This window comes from Grus americana, chromosome Z (genome assembly GCF_028858705.1).
Source record: "Grus americana isolate bGruAme1 chromosome Z, bGruAme1.mat, whole genome shotgun sequence".
Classification (NCBI taxonomy): Eukaryota; Metazoa; Chordata; class Aves; order Gruiformes; family Gruidae; genus Grus; species Grus americana.
The window spans coordinates 31,485,428-31,504,680 of NC_072891.1; the positions used below are offsets into that span (position 1 = coordinate 31,485,428).

Genomic DNA, 19,253 nt, shown 5'->3' on the forward strand with positions numbered 1-19,253 from the left:
CAATGATTGTTCCCTTCTCTTTGCCTTCCCACCATCTCTACCAAATAACATAGTACAGTTGCTTTAATACCTGTCAATGTGGTTCTGTATTCAATGCCCAAGAGAAACAGAATACACACTGAATAAAGACAACTCTGTTAATCATAACCTACCTTTCATTATATCTCTTTCACACTTGTTTTGAGAGCATCTGTTGATTTCTCTAAGCAACAAATAGCAAATATTTTATATTTTTGCAAAGAAATATAACCAGCAAGTGAAAATGTACTCAGGAACTCATAATACCTTTTTCCTTGTCTACTTAGATCCCAACAAAGAGACATACCGAAACAAAAACATAGATGTGTTTTGGCTAAGCCACGGGAGGGAGTTGGTGAGTTGGCTGACAACAGTAACAACAAAAATCCTTTTCACTGCTTTTGCAAGGTTGTGCTTACTTATGCTACTTGCACACACACAAAAAATCAGCCTTCATTTCAGGGAAATTGCCTAGAAATCCATGGATATTTGAAGAGCAATGACTGCCTACCTGCTTACAACCTCCACCTTACTCTGAGCACATGGATCACAATCTCTGAGCGCACCTTCAGGACCACTGTCTCTGAGCAGAGCTTTAGGGGAAAATGTAGTTTAAGGCAGCATAGGATGATTTGCACTTAGTTGGAAAATAACCAGCTTGGACTGAACTTGATGTTTTCTCACTCTGTGGAGGAATTTAGGAAGGAAATGTTGATTGATGAAAAGCTCAACGTGAGCCGTCAATATGCGCCTGCAGCCCAGAAAGCCAACTGTGTCCTGGGCTGCATCAAAAACAGGATGGCCAGCAGGTTGAGGGAGATGATCCTGCCCCTCTACTCCGCTCTTGTGAGACCCCACCTGGAGTACTGCATCCAGCTCTGGGGTCCCCAGCACAAGAAAGACATGGAGCTGTTGGAGAGAGTCCAGAGGAGGGCCACGAAGATGATCAGAGGGCTGGAACACCTCTCCTATGAGGACAGGCTGAGAGTGTTGGGGTTGTTCAGCCTGGAGAATGAAGGCTCCGGGGAGATCTAATTGCAGCTTTCCAGTACCTGAAGGAAAGCTGGAGAGGGACTGCTTATGAGGGAGTGCAGTGCCAGGACAAGGAGTAATGGGTTTAAACTAAAAAAGGGTAAATTTAGCTTAGGTATTAGGAAGAAATTCTTTACTGTGAGGGTGGTGAGGCACTGGAACAGGTTGCCCAGAGAGGCTGTGGATGCCCCATCCCTGGAAGTGTTCAAGGCCAGGTTGGATGGGGCTTTGGGTAACCTGGTCTAGTGGAGGGTGTCCCTGCCCATGGCAGGTGGGTTGGAACTAGATCATCTTTGAGGTCCCTTCCAATCCAAACCATTCTATCATTTTATGATTCTATGAAAACCTGGATGAGACAAAGACCATCGTTTTTTCTTAAGTGTGCACTGTGTATTTCTACAAAGAGATCTATTTCTGAAATCTGGCAACATTCCCATATATGGAAAATATGGTTATATGTTTCTTATGGATGTCATACAGAAGATTGTGCAATGAGCATAATTGAAACATATACACATTATAGATACAGTAATGACTTTGCAGTTAATGTCAGCCTGATTGCCAAGGTCTTGTAAGAAGGTTGACAGTTCATAGATCTGACAACAGTAGCGTGACTGACTCATTAGTCACAACAGTACTCCCTCTCACTCATCTTCCTCTTTCAAGTCTGGAGCACATACAGAGGATATCAGGTCTTTTACCAAAACCATTTTCAAATACTTTGTAACTGAATTCACAGATAATTCACAGTCAGATTCTCTGTCTTTCTAAAAGAACATGGATAATAAATGAATAAAAAAAAGGCAAGAAAGCATCATTCTGTGAAAATAAACTCTTACATAATTCACTTTCTCTATAAGGTTCCTACATTGCCAAATGCAAGCTGCCTAATACCACCTTGAATAAATTTAGACATGATTTATAGTACAGAGGAACAGTAGAGATCCTTCTTGATTCTCCCTGAATAAATAAGTTTATATGATAGGCACCAAAGGCTTTCTAGGCCTTTGAAACATAAATTTCTCAATCAGGCACATAAAGAGATCAGAATAGTAGTAACAGTTGTGCACAATCCAGCTTGCTGAAGTCAGAGACTTTGAAGGTCCATGGCAAAATTAAGAGTAGGACTGTCTTGTCTCAAAGACATTCAGAAGAAAATATCTCTTTCGTAATTTTCTTAAGTAGAATGCCTCTGCAATTATTAGTACTGTGATTGCTTGTGTAAGCTCTGTTGTGATGCAGCGAGGTGAAACAAGTGCTTGATGGTACAAGGACACTTTCATTGAGCACAAAGAGAGAGCAAGACAGACAAATCCATCGTGCTTAGCCTGCAGATCCCAGTGCACAAAGCAAAGCATGCTGAAAACCTGCCACACACACAAATAAAAGCAACAAATGAAAGCACAATAGATATGCATGGCGGGATAAAATGAGAAAAATACAGCATTAACAATCATCCTTACTGCTCTCAGGAAGGAGTCAAGACACAATGATCAGACTAGCATTTTCAAAGCAAGAAGTGATGTGAAGCATCCAGTTGGGGATATTGAGATCTAGTTTTCAAAGTGCTGAAGATGAGCAAGTCAAAGGTAGGCATAGCATGACAAAAAACAAGCTGCTGAGAACACAAAACCTAAGAAATTTTGAACTATTTCCAGTTGAGTGTCTATTTCCCAACTACTTAAAATTCCAAGGTATTGAATTTTTAGGTCCCCACTCAGCAAGAAGTAATCTATTAAATGATATGGAGTAATGTAAGAAATCAGCAGCAGTCACCTTATTCTAACATGACAGCTCCTAAGAAAAATTATAATATAAATCTTATTCTTGCATAAAATAATTGGATTTATTTTAGTAGTTATTATTATGGTTATGATTATGTTTATTATACTAGAATTTCAGAAAAATTAATTATACAAACAAAATAATGCTATGTAAATAACAAGAAAATAATTAGCACCAAAAAAACCCAACTGTTCAAGAGTTTTTCTTGTTGTTATTGTAGTCTTTTGTTGTGCAGGCTTAAATTTGAACCATAAAAAAATATATTTGGCCTAATATACATACACAAAAGTTTCTCTAGTACAATTCCAGTAATCCCACCGACTGCATTGAGATTAGTTCTGTGATAAAACAGGAAATCAGATGAATAGGATTGGTCCCTAGGCACACACAAATAAAATCTAAGAAAATAAAACAGAACAAAATAAATGCAACAAAATATATATTAATATATATTCATATACATCTTGTGATAATATAACAATGTCAAGTAATTTATTTTATTAAGTGTGCATATATTCAATGAGTCTCTCCTCTCACCAAGAAAATAACAAAGGAAAAAGTAATACCAGTTTGCCTGCAGTGAGGAAGCCAAGGGAAAATACTTTCCTGTCTTCTAATCTTCTTGTTTAAGCTTTTGTGGTGGGTTGACCCTGGCTGGAGGCCAGGTGCCCACCAGAGCCGCTCTCTCACTCCCCTCATTCACCAAACAGGGGAGAAAAGGCATAATGAAATGTTTGTGGGTCGAGATAAGGACAGGGAGAGATCACTCACTAATTATCGTCACGAGCAAAACAGACCGAACTTAGAGAGGGAATTCATCTAATTTATTACTAGGCAAAACAGAGTAGAGGAATGAGAAATAAAATCAACTCTTAAAAAACCTCCCCCCACCCCTCCCATCTTCCCGGGCTCGACTTCACTCCCGGCTTCAACCTTCCCCCCCTCAGCGGCACAGGGGGACGGGGAGTGGGGGTTACGGTCAGTTCATCACACGTTGTTTCTGCCGCTTCTTCATCCTCGGGGGGAGGACTCCTCTCATCGTTCCCCTGCTCCAGCATGGAGTCCCTCTCACAGGGTGCAGACCTTCAGGAGCAAACTGCTCCAGCGTGGGGTCCCCCACGAGGTCACAAGTCCTGCCAGCAAACCTGCCCTGGCGTGGGCTCCCCTCTTCACGGGTCCACCGGTCCGGCCAGGAACTTGCTCCAGCGTGGGCTTCCCACGGGCCACAGCCTCCTTCAGGTGCCTCCACCTACTCTGGCATGGAGTCCTCCACGGGCTGCAGGTGGAATCTCTACACCCCCTCATCCTTCCTCCATGGGCTGCAGGGGGACAGCCTGCCTCACCATGGCCTTCACCACGGGCTGCAGGGGGATCTCTGCTCCAGCGCCTGGAGCACCTCCTCCCCCTCCTTCTGCACTGACCTTGGTGTCTGCAGAGTTTCTTACATCTTCTCACTCCTCTCTCCGGCTGCAAAAGCTCTCTCTAAGTGTTTTTCTTCTTCTTAAATATGTTATCACAGAGGCGCTGATTGGCTTGGCCTTGGCCAGCAGCAGGCCCGTCTTGGAGCCGGCTGGCATTGGCTCTATCAGACACAGGGGGAGCTTCTAGCAGCTTCTCACAGAAGCCACCCCGTAGCCCCCCCGCTACCAAAACCTTGCCACGCAAACCCAACACAGCTTTGTATTTCTTTAGTTTTCTCTTCCTCAGCAAATTCCCTATCAGCTTTTATTGCCACCTCGTTAGTGACCACATTGCTTTGCTGCAGCTTATTAGATGCGTGAAAGGGGCAAATGTGAAAAAGGCATTGAGATCTTGACACATGCAATGGCAGAAGGCCAGCTGAACCCACAGACTAGAGAAACAGAAGGGCTGTCAACTTACAGGCACCATACTGATAGCTGTAGGCAGCCACAACTCTGAAATTGACTTGTCAGTCTGCAGCAGACCTGCAAAACTCCTAAAACATTTTCTGATAAGGTATTATGCAGACAACCCAGCTAAGCATTTCCTACAAAGCCATCCAAAGCATTTCTTCATTCTGCTAGCAGAAAATACTAAACTTCAAAGAACAGAAAAGTCATGCTTTATATGTAAATGCCATGTCATTTGTCAAGGCCTTTTTACATGTAAGTGATGACCTGGCAAAGTTGAAGAAGGCTGTGTGGTTTCTAATTAGTTTGTAGGGGAAATTCTGCAGTGTTATAATGAGTGAGTCCAGAAGAGATCTCTTCACAACAAGTCTTCTAGCACTGTTAAGTCTATGCCATGATGATTCCCCTCATGATCCAAGTGTGATCTCCCCAAGAAAATTAGGACTTTCTATTCCAACTTGACTTCATTTGTAATGATACCATCCCTAGATTATCTTCCCTTTTTACAGCTATAAGTTATGGCAAGCATTTGTAGGAACTTGCAGTTTTCCTCTGGCTCCAGCAGAGTTTATCTGCTCCAGACAGAGCAGATACCATTGCCTATCTTTCTTTGTTGACTTACTCTGGCCCAAAATGTTTATCTCACTTTCTACATGTATTGAAAGAATAACATAGTCTGTCTTGTAGCAGAGATGGGGGGAAAAGGGGTTTAATATAATCGATCAAGCTGCCATGGACTTGTGACACTTTCCTGTGTCTTGGATGATACATGCAGACTGTGCACTCCCAAGTCCAGACTGTCCCTCTGGTTGGTTGATTCACAGGAATGCGTTGGTTTGCCTCAATTCCCTCTGTGTTATGTTCAGGTCCTTCTTTTCCAGAATTCAGAAAAACTGCAATAACAAACTTCCAGCATCACACTCACAGCTAAAGTGACATATAATAGTAATTGGAAAACACTTTAAACAATTAATTGCAAACGTCCTTGCCAAAAAAATGGCTTCTACTGGATATTTAATGTTTTATTTTTCAAACTGAGAAAAATGTAGGCAATTAAAAAAAAAAAGAAAGAAAATTATGACTGTTTACTCCATTCAGTAGACATTTCATTAAAAGAAGAGTTCTTGCAAATTGCCCAGCTAAGGTAATTTCACTGGTAATATTGGCATATGGATCTTCACAACTTAACTGATTCTTTTAGTCCAGCATATTCCTTTTTTCTTTCTCAGCACATACACTCAGAAACCCTATGTTCTGCAATTTTCTGCCTTGTTCTGTTCAGATTGAATTCTTTGCTGTTTCTTGCAACTTATGATCACTTGTAGTGCCACTGGATCTGAAAACTAAGTGACCAACTCACCACTGAAAGTCATTTTACTGAACAAACATCTCCCTGGTATGTATCAGAATTTCCTACTTACCTTCCTGTAAAAGTGACATAACAAGCCAGTAGAAAGGATTATCAGTCCCAAATTCACCACAAAGTAAGAAATTGTTAGATGGTTATTTTCAACATACAGCTTCTTCCAAACAAACTTATACATGATTCATTGGCTTTTCCTTGGGATGGCGTCACACTATAGCTGGTAATAAGCTCTATTTCAAGATTCTACTGCTGACCTTCACATTCACAACATTTAAGACTAGGCAAGTCAGTGCTACAACAGGGTCTATCGCTGGCATTAAATTTTCATTTGCAATGCAGAATGTACTTCTATTTTCAAGAAAACAGGTGGTTTCAATCCAAAAATAACAGCGTTTAAGGTTAATCAGGATTTCTTTAGACTGATGCAACTGGAATACACCACAGACACATCATTAAAAGGAGTTCCCCAATATCAGCTGACCTTGTGAGAACTATACAACAACATGATTCCTGTGATGTGACTCCTGCTTTGACAAAGAACATGTTTTACTCCTTCCTGCTGGTTGGTTGCAGGAGAATATGAGACACTACTACCATGGTCATATTTTTATGTGGTCACCAGATCCAGAAAACCTGGAGAGCTGGAGACACCTTTGTGAAAATTCTGAAGCAAACCTACAATTGAATCTATTAGTTTGAAAGATAATATTCTGCTACACCTTGGTCCCAGGTCCTTCTCTGTTCTGGTGAAAAGAGGACAAAAGTAGGGCACAGAGGTCTCCTCACAAATTGGGCCAGGGTGGGGAGAGGGGGACAGAGTTCAATGGTTGCTGCAGCATACATATGTGCGTGTGTGTGTATATACATATATGTATGAATTTATATACACATAAAGGAAAATCTGCAAAGAGCTTCTTGAATAGTTTCTGGGGCTGCCTTCAGCAGGCTTCTGAACTAGCCACGCTGACACTGAGCAGCAGTGCAGGGTCACTTTCACACAGTCCTTTTGCTAGCACAGAACAAAATAAGCTGTCCACTTGTTAAAATAATTTTGTATTTCAGTCAGTTAAAAACTTTACCATGGAAATTTGCTGTTAAGTCCTGATGCATGAAGAGACTTTATGTCCTCTTGCATGACAGTTTCCACTGCTACTTCTCAGAAACGTTTTGCCTCTCTAAAGGCTATTTTCAGAAAGATTTGTTTGTTCTCTCAGGACATTTCGGTCAGAACTGTGAAAATATGCTTAAACTGCCATGGATAAACTTAATTATATAGCCTGCTAAAAGCACAAGTTGAAGTCCTACTTGCTGCTGATGACCACAAGTTTCTGTGTGGCTAGAAAAGCCAGCTGCTTCAAGGCCCAGCAGTATTTCCATCACAACATGGTGTTAAAAAACTTGTATTTTAACACTTTAAAAAATAAAAAGGTAATTTCTTCTGTTTTTCTTTCTTTTTTTTCTACTTTGTAGTTTACTGACCTCTAGCTAAAGGATTTCTTAGAAACTAATTACCAGGTAGACTAAAGCCCTAAGGCAAAGCCTCAAGACTTCTCCTTTGGCTACTGTAATTAATAAACTAGAAATCCTTACCTCCTGTACAGCACTGTTCCCTTAGCAGTGTTAGATGGACCTCTGGTGAGAAGCAAGCATCATCATCCTCATTTCACGGGACTGAAATAGGTACAAGGTAGAAAAGAAGACACTAATAATGGCAGTAAGTCCCACATGTTCTGTCAACTACTATCAACAATATCCCTCACATGATATATCGAGACAATGACTATACCACTGTACAAACTGCTTGCATAATTTGCACTAAAATACAGTCTCTTGTAAACCAACAGCTGTGTGTAAGATTTACTTACCACACTGACTGAGCATTCACCTGGCTCCTCTGAACTGCACTGCATTAATTTCTCTTCCTTGTTCCTAGCAGGCCATTTCTGCAGCTAATGCACCAAGAGAGATGCTTGGCAGTTTAAGGCTCTCCTACAACCATGAAAATTTGACCTATGTCTTCCAGTGTGGCTGAACCAAAGCCCAATGGCTAAACTTCAAGTCTCAAAATAAAATTGCCTCCAAACCATGGGAAATTTTCAAATACCAGCTATTTCCTTACAGCTACAGCTGTCGGTGTTCATTTCATTGCAGTTCAGGGAGGGCTGTAATTTGTCAGCCATCCCTTCATCTAAGTTTGTGGAGACTTGCTAACAGACAGTGGTCATGCTGTTCCTCCTGGGGCAATACATCCTTTGCCTGATTTTGTCTCCTAGCTCTTGCAGAAATTCTGTCTTTCTCAGAAGAAGTTTCAAAGCATGGAGAAAGGATACACAGAAGGAAAATTGTAAGGGTCAGGTTTATCTTCCATCAGCAATCAATCCTTCATAGTTGTGGGAGGGTGGATAGAAAGGACTCCTCTTATGTTTCAGAAATCTTTAGAGGAAGGCAGAGGTCTTTTCTTAAGGCAGAAAAGCTGATCTGCTGCTGCTTCTTGCCCACCTCCCTTCTTTCTGCCATGTGTGGTTCCCTGCCACTACCTGGAGCCTCATGGTATGGAGTGAAAGTATGATACTTGTGAATATCAGTCATCAGACAAGATAGGATCACAAAAATACTTTTAATGAAGAAATGTCAAAGGAAAAATCTGCTTCAGATCCCCCCTAGATATTTGTCCCAATAACAAAAGAAAACGGCCTCTTTGTTTTCCATTCACGTAGCCCTATTAGATAGGGAGGCTGTTTCTAACTCCTGTGTGACCCTTTGCACTGTTTTACTAATCCTTCTAGACATAATTTGATTCCCATTTTTTCTGCAAAATGTAAACAAGTACAACTCAATGGCACAGCTCCAATGCAACATCTTATACTCCATGCTTATCCTAAACTTTGAAGATCCATAGAAACCCCAACAGCAAGCATAGTACTGAGTATGCTGCAGAAGTTAATTGTCAGAACATAGCTACACATTTTTTTCCCAAATATCCTAATTTTCTGTCAGTTGCAATTGGGCTATTACATGTATATATTCTCCCAGACTACAAAAGTAAATATGTGCATTGAATTGCAACATGATTTTACTTGTACAAGCTAGAATCCCAGCACTCCTGGATGAATTCAGCATCATTTTTCTTCTGCTGCTCTCCATTTTTTTCTCAAAATCCACCTTCATGTTTTGATTTCCTGACCTCTGCCATTAGTTAGTCTATCCCACCAGCAATGTAGGTTGCATGTTTTCCTCCATATTGCAGCCCAAACTGCCTGCCAGAAAATAATGTTATCATCCCATTCAAAGACAAATAATATCTGCAAAATCATTTCAGGAATTAAGGTTTCCTATCTTCCCTTCCAATTTCTTATGCTGATAATACTGAATAGGTAAAGTATTAGAGGCCACTGCAAATGGTCTTCCCCTGATTATTATTTATAGATTGCTATTATTCTTGCTGTTGTTGTTGATATTGCTGTTGTTGTTGTTGATATTGTTGTTGTTGTTACTGTTATTGTGATGATGATGATGGTTCTGAAAGTGCCCGAAGACCCAGTTGTGGAGCACGAGTCTATTAGAAAAACCAATACGTAAATACAGACTGAAGCAATGCCCGTATTACAAAGACTTTACAGTCTACAGAGTAAGACTGTCAAGAATAACTACAGTTCCCCAGATGTGTACAGAATAGGACTGCCAACCAAAAGTGTTAAAAAATCATGATTCATTTTCTAGAAAATGGCGAGGCTGGTTTAAACATCATGAGATTTTAAAAAATTATAAAAGATAAGTTCTGCTTGCCTTCAGACCATTTACAGTGCATTACTATTATATTTTTCAACTCTTTCTTCACACTTTTTTAGGCTAGAATCTTAGTTTAAAACTGGATGTTAATATTCAAATGTGTTCAGGCAACAAAAAAGGCTGAGGCTTAGACACAGCCCAATACTCCGAGTTGTGTGATAAAATTCCTGGTGACAAACTGGCAAAGCAATGATTGTTTAGCTCTGGCTAGAACGGATGTCAAGGGCATCGAGTGTTTTCAAATTCTTGAAATAAGCCAAAGGGTCAACTGATGTGCCTGCAACTAATTTTTAAGAGTTGCATAGCCAGTAATTCTGAATGCCTTTCTCCACTCTCCAGATCTTTGGATATGTAAGTTAACCTATTTCCTTGAACTGGCTCAACATTCTCCACATTAGTGTTCACCCACTCATCCATTTCAATGTGTTACCAAGAGACTTGAGCTTTAAAATAATTTTGTCATTTGCTATCATTATCTTCTATCAAGAAAGTGTTCTGCTTCATTATGTCTTCATTAAAATAAGTCTCCAACTGGTGTGTGGGTGAACAGAGCCCTCCAATTCCATTTATGCCATTTTTTAAGAGTGGTAAAGAGCAACTGTCTGCAAGAATCAATAATTTTATAATTACATATGTATTAGAGTAGCTACATGTATGATATATCACATAATGAGTCATTCTGCAGAATTGCTGGAGCAGCAGTAGAATATTATCCCACACTTTGCCCTTTGTTCACTGACACCATGTATTAATGCATATGCACTTTGCACACTATGGAGATAAAACAATGTTACTCCAACATGGCAAGGCAAGGCAATATCATCTTCATTTGAGGAACAATTTATTATTCTACTAATAAAATGGTTTTTTGTTTAACATGCTTTTGCCTCTCGGTTTTTCAAGATTGCAAGAGCTGATTACCAGTACAGTGAGGATCCAGCCTTCTCACGTGGTCCTGGAGGTCAGATGCCAGTGCTACTGTGAAGTAACTCGCGCTCTGAGGTGGAGGTGCCTAGTAGGTATTGGTGTGCCAAAAAGCAATATTAAATACCTTTGTTCCTTTGCAAGAGCCAATAGCAAGTCACATCTGCAAACAGTAATGCCTGATCCATGGCCCAAAAAGCTTGGAAACATGTATCAGGTCCTGTTCAAATTCCTGTTAGTCATTTGCCTTAAGCAGTGTACATTTCTGAGTCAGCAGGCAGCAAGCTATTGCGGAAATCAAAAGGTCAGCCTCCGCTCCAGACTGCAGATGTGTTTATCTCTCTATCGGATCCTATCTTACCCACATCTGGACCTATCCATCAGCACCTTTATGAATTTTTATGAACATTTAAAAATTAGTTACTGAATACAAGTTGTCCCATGAAGAGATTGCCCTTCCAGACAAACCTCCTCCCTGCCATGCTGATATCATCTGACAGGCATTTTTAAATGCTTTGCAGAAATTCAGAATTGTTTAATCATCATGCACAATGAATTAATTACTTATTACTACCAGAACTCCTTCTCACATGAGGTTAGAGAAGGGTGCTGTGAGAAATAAGTGGTGTTATACTCATCCTTGACATTTTGTGTAATTAGGAAGGAAAACTGTTTGCAGTCATGTTCGTCTAACTCTTTCCACGTACACCTAATTGGCTGAATAATTAAGAAAAGGAAGAACAATTTTTAAAACCATTACCACAATACACACCTGGATTTACACAGCTGCTTGCTCATGATCAATTCACAGCTATGCCATCATACTTTCTAAGCAAATGGGAACTGCTGGACTTTGTAAAACATATTTGTCCTTGATGACTTTCAGAGCACAGCTTTCCTTCAAACCTCTGTAAATAGTACATAGCTACCATTTAAATCCTGATTTGTGAAACATTTTTATGCCACCTTCCCACTCTGCTTGCCTACCTTCTTACAACATGAAAGGCCTGCAGGCAGGCAAATGTACAAGAATTGGATGAAATGTTTTCACTATTTAACACAAGAAAGAAAAAAAATCAAAGCATTTCTCACTGATTCCTTTAATTATCATATGGGCATGGTGTCTTCCAGCTTTCATCAAAATCTGTGACAATATTCACAGTATTCTTGCTGAGACCAGGAACCCAACTTAGAAAAAAATAGTAGTGAACTAGAACATAGCATTCCAGATCCAAGGTTTTAAAAGTGTAACAGGTGCACCATTTTCAAGGAATTCTAATATGTTTTCATCATTACTATTTTATGTTGGTTGGACACAGATGAATTCTTCTGATCTCACAGTCAAAAATGGCTGATAAAACACTAATATTTAGTTGAGATAGAACAAAACTGGGTTTGGGTAGAAAAAAGATATTCAGCATTAGAGAGCTATAAACTAGCAAATAAAAATCCCACCTTCAGCTGTCATCTTCCTCCCAGTTGTGCTCCCACTGGCACCAACAAAGTTTAAAAATCCCATTGATCTGGCACAGAATTTATTTTCTTTCCTTTCTGAAAAGAAAAGAAAAGAAAAGAAAAGAAAAGAAAAGAAAAGAAAAGAAAAGAAAAGAAAAGAAAAAAGAAAAAAGAAAAATAAAACCCTTCTCTCCTTGTTGATTTAAGGCCAAATCTAAATCGTTTTACCTGCAAGGAATACATTTTGATCAATAACTCCACAATTCTGGAAAAAACTCAGTTGAGGAAAATACAGAGAAGAAAGACTAATTTGATAAGGTTTAGGGTGTCTTTGGTAAGACAGTAGAAAAACCTATGCACACAGAAGATAAAGCAGCTACTGGCAATCTTACTAGAAGTTATAAGTAGATAAGGATCCTTCTGTGTATTCAGAACCAGCTACTGGAATAGGAATAGATATGACTTTAAAATTAGAAGAGTGGGTTGCATTAGTTAAATACACCAATGAGGGATCTGGTAGCTGTACCTACATTGGATTAAAGAGGATCTCCGTGTACAAAACCATTACCGCCATTAAAACAATATCACCCCAAAAAATAAAAACCAGCAGCCCATCAGCTCTGCCCCTGGGGGAAGTCAGAGCGTCTGTCAAAGAGGTCTTGTTTATTTATTTTACAGGTTGGCTCAGCATCAGATTTTTTTTTTCTTATCCAGCTATATTACATAGTGTGTATGGCAGTTAAACTTTGAGGTCAGATGTCATGAGGCACAGCTTCCAGGCTATAAGGAAAAATCCTACAATTTTGTGCGCTTAGTTGCAGTAATGTATTCTTACCCACAAAGGACACAGCTTTGTGCATTTCCTTGAGCCTCATTTGGCTCTTCACTGAATTCCATCCAGAATCATACTTTCCATTTCCATCTCTAATTTCAGCCTTCATATTTGGCTAGAAAGCTAGAATGTAACCAAAGCAAGGCGACTTTGCTAATAGCCAAATTCTGGAATTCAGAAATAAAAGCATTGTGCTTGATGGCTCATGCTTAGTTAACTCCATAAAGATTTTACTCTTCAACTTACTGTATTGCAAAGACAAAAGAATTTCAGTTACTTTAATGATAAAAGAAGCCAGTGCAGCAACATGGTCCAGGGCCAAAGGATGATGACTGGAAATGTTCACAATACTTAGAAATACTATCATTTTTATTTTCTCATTAAGATGAGATACATTGGACAGGAATTGATTACTCTGTGCTTTGAAATTCTGTATGTGCTCCCTGGCTTTATGGTATTCAAAAACAGTTGCAAACTTCACATCTGGTGGACAGGCTTCAAATAAAAAAAGCAAACTCATTCTAGGTAGATTATTAGCACTTGTTTTTTGTTGGTTTTGTTTGTTTGTTTGTTTGTTTGTTTGTTTGTTTTTAATCTTTGCTAAATACTGTTGTTTTATCAAAACATTTTAAAAAATGCAATACCCACAATTTCAGCAATTCTCTGTGATGCGATTTCTTATCTATGGTCACCACAAACTATACGGAAAAGGCACTTCATTAGTTTTCTACAGATCAAATCAACTGTCACCAAAGTTTATACAAATGATAATAATAGGCTGACCTCGGTAAAACACGTTGAAGGACCAAATAAGTAAAACGCAATTGCTTTTTTCTCTCTACTACATTCTCTGAGGATATTTTTTAAGGAGTATGAAGAAGCAAGCTTCCACTTGCTACGCTGTGCACTACACTGTAGTATATATGTTCCTGTTCTCTGCCTCCCCCAGCACTGAAACACTCAAATACCTCAAAAAGTTGAAAATATTCCTAGCCTGTGAAATTACTTGCTATGTTCCTAAGTAATTAACTTAAAATGTTGTTAAGACAGTTCTACAAATTGGAAATGAATGTTGAGACACAAGGTAACAAACATATTAGGTTATTGTGTGGTAATAACTTGTCAATATAATAGTTATTTATGCATTTATGTATGATCCTAGGTCCACAACAAAGTAACTTGGATTAACTTAGCCTTCAAGAAAAAATCATACATGTAAATGCATGTCACTTTTTCTCAGGGAAATGTTCAGATTTTCAAGATTGATTCTTCCATATGTTTCATCTTACTCATTATCTACTCTAAGAACTTTGTAACAGTGAGAAATATAGCTAAAGAATGTATTCCTATTGTCTGAACACATGAAGTGTATTGACATTTTTTCACACATGCATTCTATTCATTTCATAGATATTGCAGGATGTCCCCAAATCACACAAAGCTAAAAACTGTTTAAATAGAATTTAGATTTTTGTTTGCTCAGCAGCTGTGCTTGGTAGCTGTACAGGCAGCTAGTCTCCCAAAGTATTAGTTCTTTTGGTCTTTTTCCATAGCTGAGTTAATTTTTAAAATAACTTAAACATTTCAGGAATGATCCATGGGCTTGGACTACCTTTAATTCTTTTCCATTTTATTGGGACACTTTTATTACAGTTTGGTTTTTTTTTTTTATAGCTCCCCATACAGAAACTGCCAGCTTGACTCCATATCCAGGATCAAAGCCAATGTCTGTCATTCTATAATAGGAAGATCAAATTAAAAACAGCTTGCTCATCAGGATGTTTAAAACATCTCTATATCACCTGCGTAAGTCTTTTTAAAAATGCTTCTTTAAGTTTCTATGGATGCCATAAGTTACCAACTTTTTTTTTTTGAAGGTCATGTTGCATTTGACGAAGTGAAAAAGAAAAAGCTTAGAATTTTGGCATGCTTTTTTTGTTAAGTATTTCTAGGTACAAAATACTAGCAGAAAAGAACAGAAACATTTTACTTTGACAGGAAAAAAAAATATGTAGTCTTCAGTACAATTCAATATATATTGTTCTACTGTTGCAGAACATGGAAATAAGATATGTCTCTAGCCTTCACAAGTTATATAGCATAATTGTGTTATGATTTTTCTAAGGTTGCACAACTCTTTTAAGATATTGCAAACTCCAGGAAGGCATACATTGGCTACAATCACATTGCTTTATACCAGTAGGAGGACATTTTTTGTGCTAAGAGTGCTGCAGACAATTCTACCTCTCCCATAAAGGTACTATGAAATACTTAATGTGAAAGTATTTCACATTTTAATACATATTAAGTATTTCACAGCCCAAAGGAAAAGCAGAGTAAGTTGTAAAAAAGGATAAGTAAGAAGGTGAAGAGACAGAAAATTAAAGGAAGGCCTAAACTCTGAAGTTGTCTTGCAACTGATTTTGTGCTACTGTCCAGAGAGGCACCACCTTCCCAACTCCTGGGACAAATCAGGTCTTTTACTTACTGAAAGCAATATCTGAGATTCCTAGTATATGTGGGAGAAAATTAAAAAAAAAAAATTTTAAAAAAAAAATACACTCTGTGGCATTGAGAACCAAGGCCAGAGCTTGTCTGCACAGGGTGAGCCTGAGCCTGCTGACCCTGAAACATCACGTGCCTCTTTTTTTCCTATACCTCCTCAATCCCGCTCATACTTTGCCATGTTTCTGTACCGAAGTCTGGACATAGTCACGGTGTTTCTTACTGTTTCTTTGCATTAGTTATTTTTGGTTTGTTTTTTCTGTGGCTGGCTGTGCCAGCTTTCCTTTTAAGTGGTCTAGAACCTTTTATGATTTAATTAAACTAATATGATACTTACTCATCTGCTTCCTTTCTACCACTAGGCTTCCTTTTTTTTTTTTAATTAAATTTTCCTGATGGTGACAGCTGCAGACAAATTACTGCAGTTGCTCAACACATTTGAAAAATAAGGCCACTTTTTTAGGAGTCTCTATATAAATTTATGCAGCTTGCTCCAGCTTTTAATATTTGGGATGGATGACGGCTCTTGCTTCTCATCCAGGTGGATTTCAGTGCTCTTTCCTGCCTCAGCAAGGTACATATTTGTCTCTTTCCCCAAGCTGTCACCCAGAACAGCCAGAGCAATATGAAGAAGAAATGTGACAAGGTTTCAGTTGTGGTTTTTACTGATCTACCCCAGGCTTTAGTTGCCCGGTCATCACAGACAGAAATCATGCAAACTTCACTGGCGTACATTCTGGAATGGATGGTGTCAAGTGTAATTAAATAAGATAAATTAAACTTTCATTCTGCACTCTCCTTCATGTCTCCATTCAGCAAGACAACAGCTTTTTTTTTTCTTTTCTTACATTTACCAAGTTTGAAAATCAATCAACAAGTTTATAAACAGGTATTGAAAACCCCACCAGAATCCCACAGTGAATTGGGTCCCAATATTATATACACCTTAATTGTGCTTATGGCTGGGGAGGAGGAAAGAGATCATTGTCAAGGAGTTGCACAGAGAAATAAATGCTTCTTCACAATTTTGGTATTCAAACTTACCAGGATAAAATCCCACTGGGAAATCCTACAAGCTATTTCTGTACTCTCTACCCACAATTTTCCCACCAGGAGTACAGGGCAGAATATTTCCCCTTAATATTTAACCAGAGGTTACCCCCAGTGCACCCACTGGTGGTGAAGTAAGCTGGGGCAGCGGGATTTGGGCATGGCACCCACCAGTCACGGCCGCAGGTTGTCAGCCTTTGGCAGGGCCCACCCCCCACCTTTGCTCCTTCCTCCCCTTGCCCTGCCCTGCGGCCCGGGGCTGGCGGGATCAGAGAGGTGAAGCGCTGCGGGCAGCGGCCCCGCCGGGAAGGCGGAGGGGTCCTGCCCGCTCCCCTCCCTGGCCCGCGCCCAAGAGGACGCTGTGTCCCCTGTGGAGCCCCGGCGGGCATGTGGGAAAGGCCAGCAAGGAGAGGTGACCGGCTGCCGCGCCTCACCCCGTGGGCCAGCTGGGCGGGCGGGGAAGCATCGGGGCTGGGGGGGGGTCAGAGAAGCGAAGGGCGTGCAGCGGGGTGGGTAGGGAGGCAGGCGGTCAAGCCGAGGGGCGGGCGGAGGGCCGGGCTCTCCCGTTGCCAGGTAAGGTGCAACGTCCCCGCCTCCCCTCAGTAAGCGCGCAGCAGCGCGGAGCGCACGAAGGCAGGCAGGCAGCCCGGTACCCCTCGGCTCGGCGCCACTCGGCTCGGCTCAGCGCGCCCCAGGCCCGTCGCCCCCCCCGCCTCAACGCAGCCGCGGCCCCCCGCTATGGCGAAGGCGGGTAGCAAGAGATGCAGCTGCCCGGGCTTCCTGAAGAAGAACTGGCTCCTGCTTAGCACGGTGGCCGCCGTGCTGATGGGTGAGTGAGGGGGAGGAAGGCGGGCGGCAGCGAGGGAGTGCGGCGCCTCCGCCGTCTCCCGCCCGGCCTTACCCGGCACGTTACGGCCCTGCCCGTCGCAAGGCCCGCGCGGCACCAGATCGGGACCTGCGATGGAGAGCTGTGCAGCGCCAGTGAGTGGCGCTCCGCGGCCACGGGACCGGGCCGGGCGGTGCGGGGCGATCTGCGCCCCCCCGCACCTCCCCGATCCCGCCCGCCGCCGGTGCCGTGGAAGGCTAACGGCGGGCGAGGGGACCGGCTGCCCTCGCCCGGCGGCGCGCAGGCCGGCTGAGGTGCTCCGGGGCCGGGGCATCGCGTAGCTGTGACCGCAAGGAACCGCGGCATGGTGCCGTGGTCCCGGTCTAAAACGGGGTTTCGCGTGGGTAAACGCAGTGCCCCGCGCCCCCGAGCCATCAGGTCGGCAGCGGGGTGCCGAGATGCGGGGTGTCTGGGGCCCTCTGGGCCGCGCCTCCCTCCCACATGCGTCCCTCAAGCCTGTGTGACAAAGGTCTGGTAATTAGTAGGGTAAAACCGCGTTATGAAAAGCCTGCAAGTGCTCCGGGTGACTGTGAGCCCTTCGTGCATGGGTGCTGCAAGTCTCGCCGGCCGACCCATGGCAGGCTGTGCCCCGGGGCGCCTTTGCACACCGCGAGGGGACCGCAGCACGCTGAGTCGGGACTGACTACGGGGGAACAAGGCAGACTCATGGCGCCTTCGGTTAGTCTGCAGGTTGGAGCCCCGCTGAGATGGAGGCTGCTGGGCAGGAGAGCATTGGTAGTACCTTGGAATGCTTCTGATGGCCTAAGCAAGCAGTGCAACTGGAAAAGTTTGGCCACCCAGCTTTCAGTGGGTTTTTTAGGGTGTCATTGTAAAGATAGGAGAATTTCTCCTCTGCTTGCTGACAAGTTTTTGAAGGAGAAATGAGTTGAACACCATCTTATTAAGAATAAGTGGGCAAAAGGGCCAAGAGAAGCTGTTAAATGACTTGGCTGAAGAGACTTTTCCATATAATTTTGGTCCTAGTCACACACCCTTTTCATTTCCTCCTGGTGATTATTTTGATGCTAAGCAAGGAGGGCTTCCTTTGCATTATTGCTCCTTTAGAGAAGTGCTGCTTTAAGTACTTCATTAACAGCACTTGCTGTTTGATGGGTCTCTTTCAGATTACTTTTCTGCTGATTTGAATTTTGGCTGGAACATATCTATTTCTGTGCATGTTTATTCAGGATAGAGTTATTCTTTTGGAATTCCACCCAGTTATTTATAAGCTGTGATCAGAGGTCTACTTACATATACACATGTGTTTTCCTCCACACATTCAGTGTTTGAAAGATCTCAGTTCTTTTTCATGTCTTTAGTAAGAGGAAAGATTTTTGTGACTTCTGTATACAGAGTGCTAAGCGCTTACTTTGAAAATCCAGCGGTACAAGTGGCGGAGCATGTATGTCTGTGTTTGTGTGTGTACAATTGCTTTTTCATGTACTCCTGTCAGGTATACTTCTATGAATTGACATACTTACCTCCCAGTTACAGAATTGGTTAAGAAATATTCCCCTCCCATATCTTGAATGAATGTAGGTAGAACTGAAGTGTGTGATGTGATTCTGCAAGCTGATAATTCTGAAATGAGATTTCCCTGAGAGCCACAGAGCCTGGCAACATGGAAACTGCGGGGACAATTTGACCCTAATCCCTCTGTGGGAATACCCAATGGGAATTCACAGTGAGAGAGTGACAGGCACCCAAATACCTCCTGTGTCTTTGGACTTCTTTACCTGC

At 41.6% G+C, this 19,253-nt stretch overlaps 1 protein-coding gene across 3 annotated transcripts in view; it reads left to right on the top strand.

Moving 5' to 3' along the window:
* The first annotated feature begins 16,928 nt into the window (after positions 1-16,928).
* The window catches only part of SLC1A1 (solute carrier family 1 member 1), a 56,057-nt gene continuing 53,732 nt past the window's right edge, over positions 16,929-19,253 (top strand). Inside the window, exons 1-2 of one of the 3 annotated variants that reach the window (XM_054810485.1) lie at positions 16,929-17,039; positions 17,231-17,456. In XM_054810485.1, the coding sequence (XP_054666460.1) occupies positions 17,366-17,456 (91 nt within the window). In that variant the 5' untranslated portion in view covers positions 16,929-17,039; positions 17,231-17,365. Of the gene's footprint in view, positions 17,040-17,218; positions 17,457-19,253 lie in introns of those variants that run through there. The other 2 variants (XM_054810483.1, XM_054810484.1) reach the window with 2 other exon arrangements.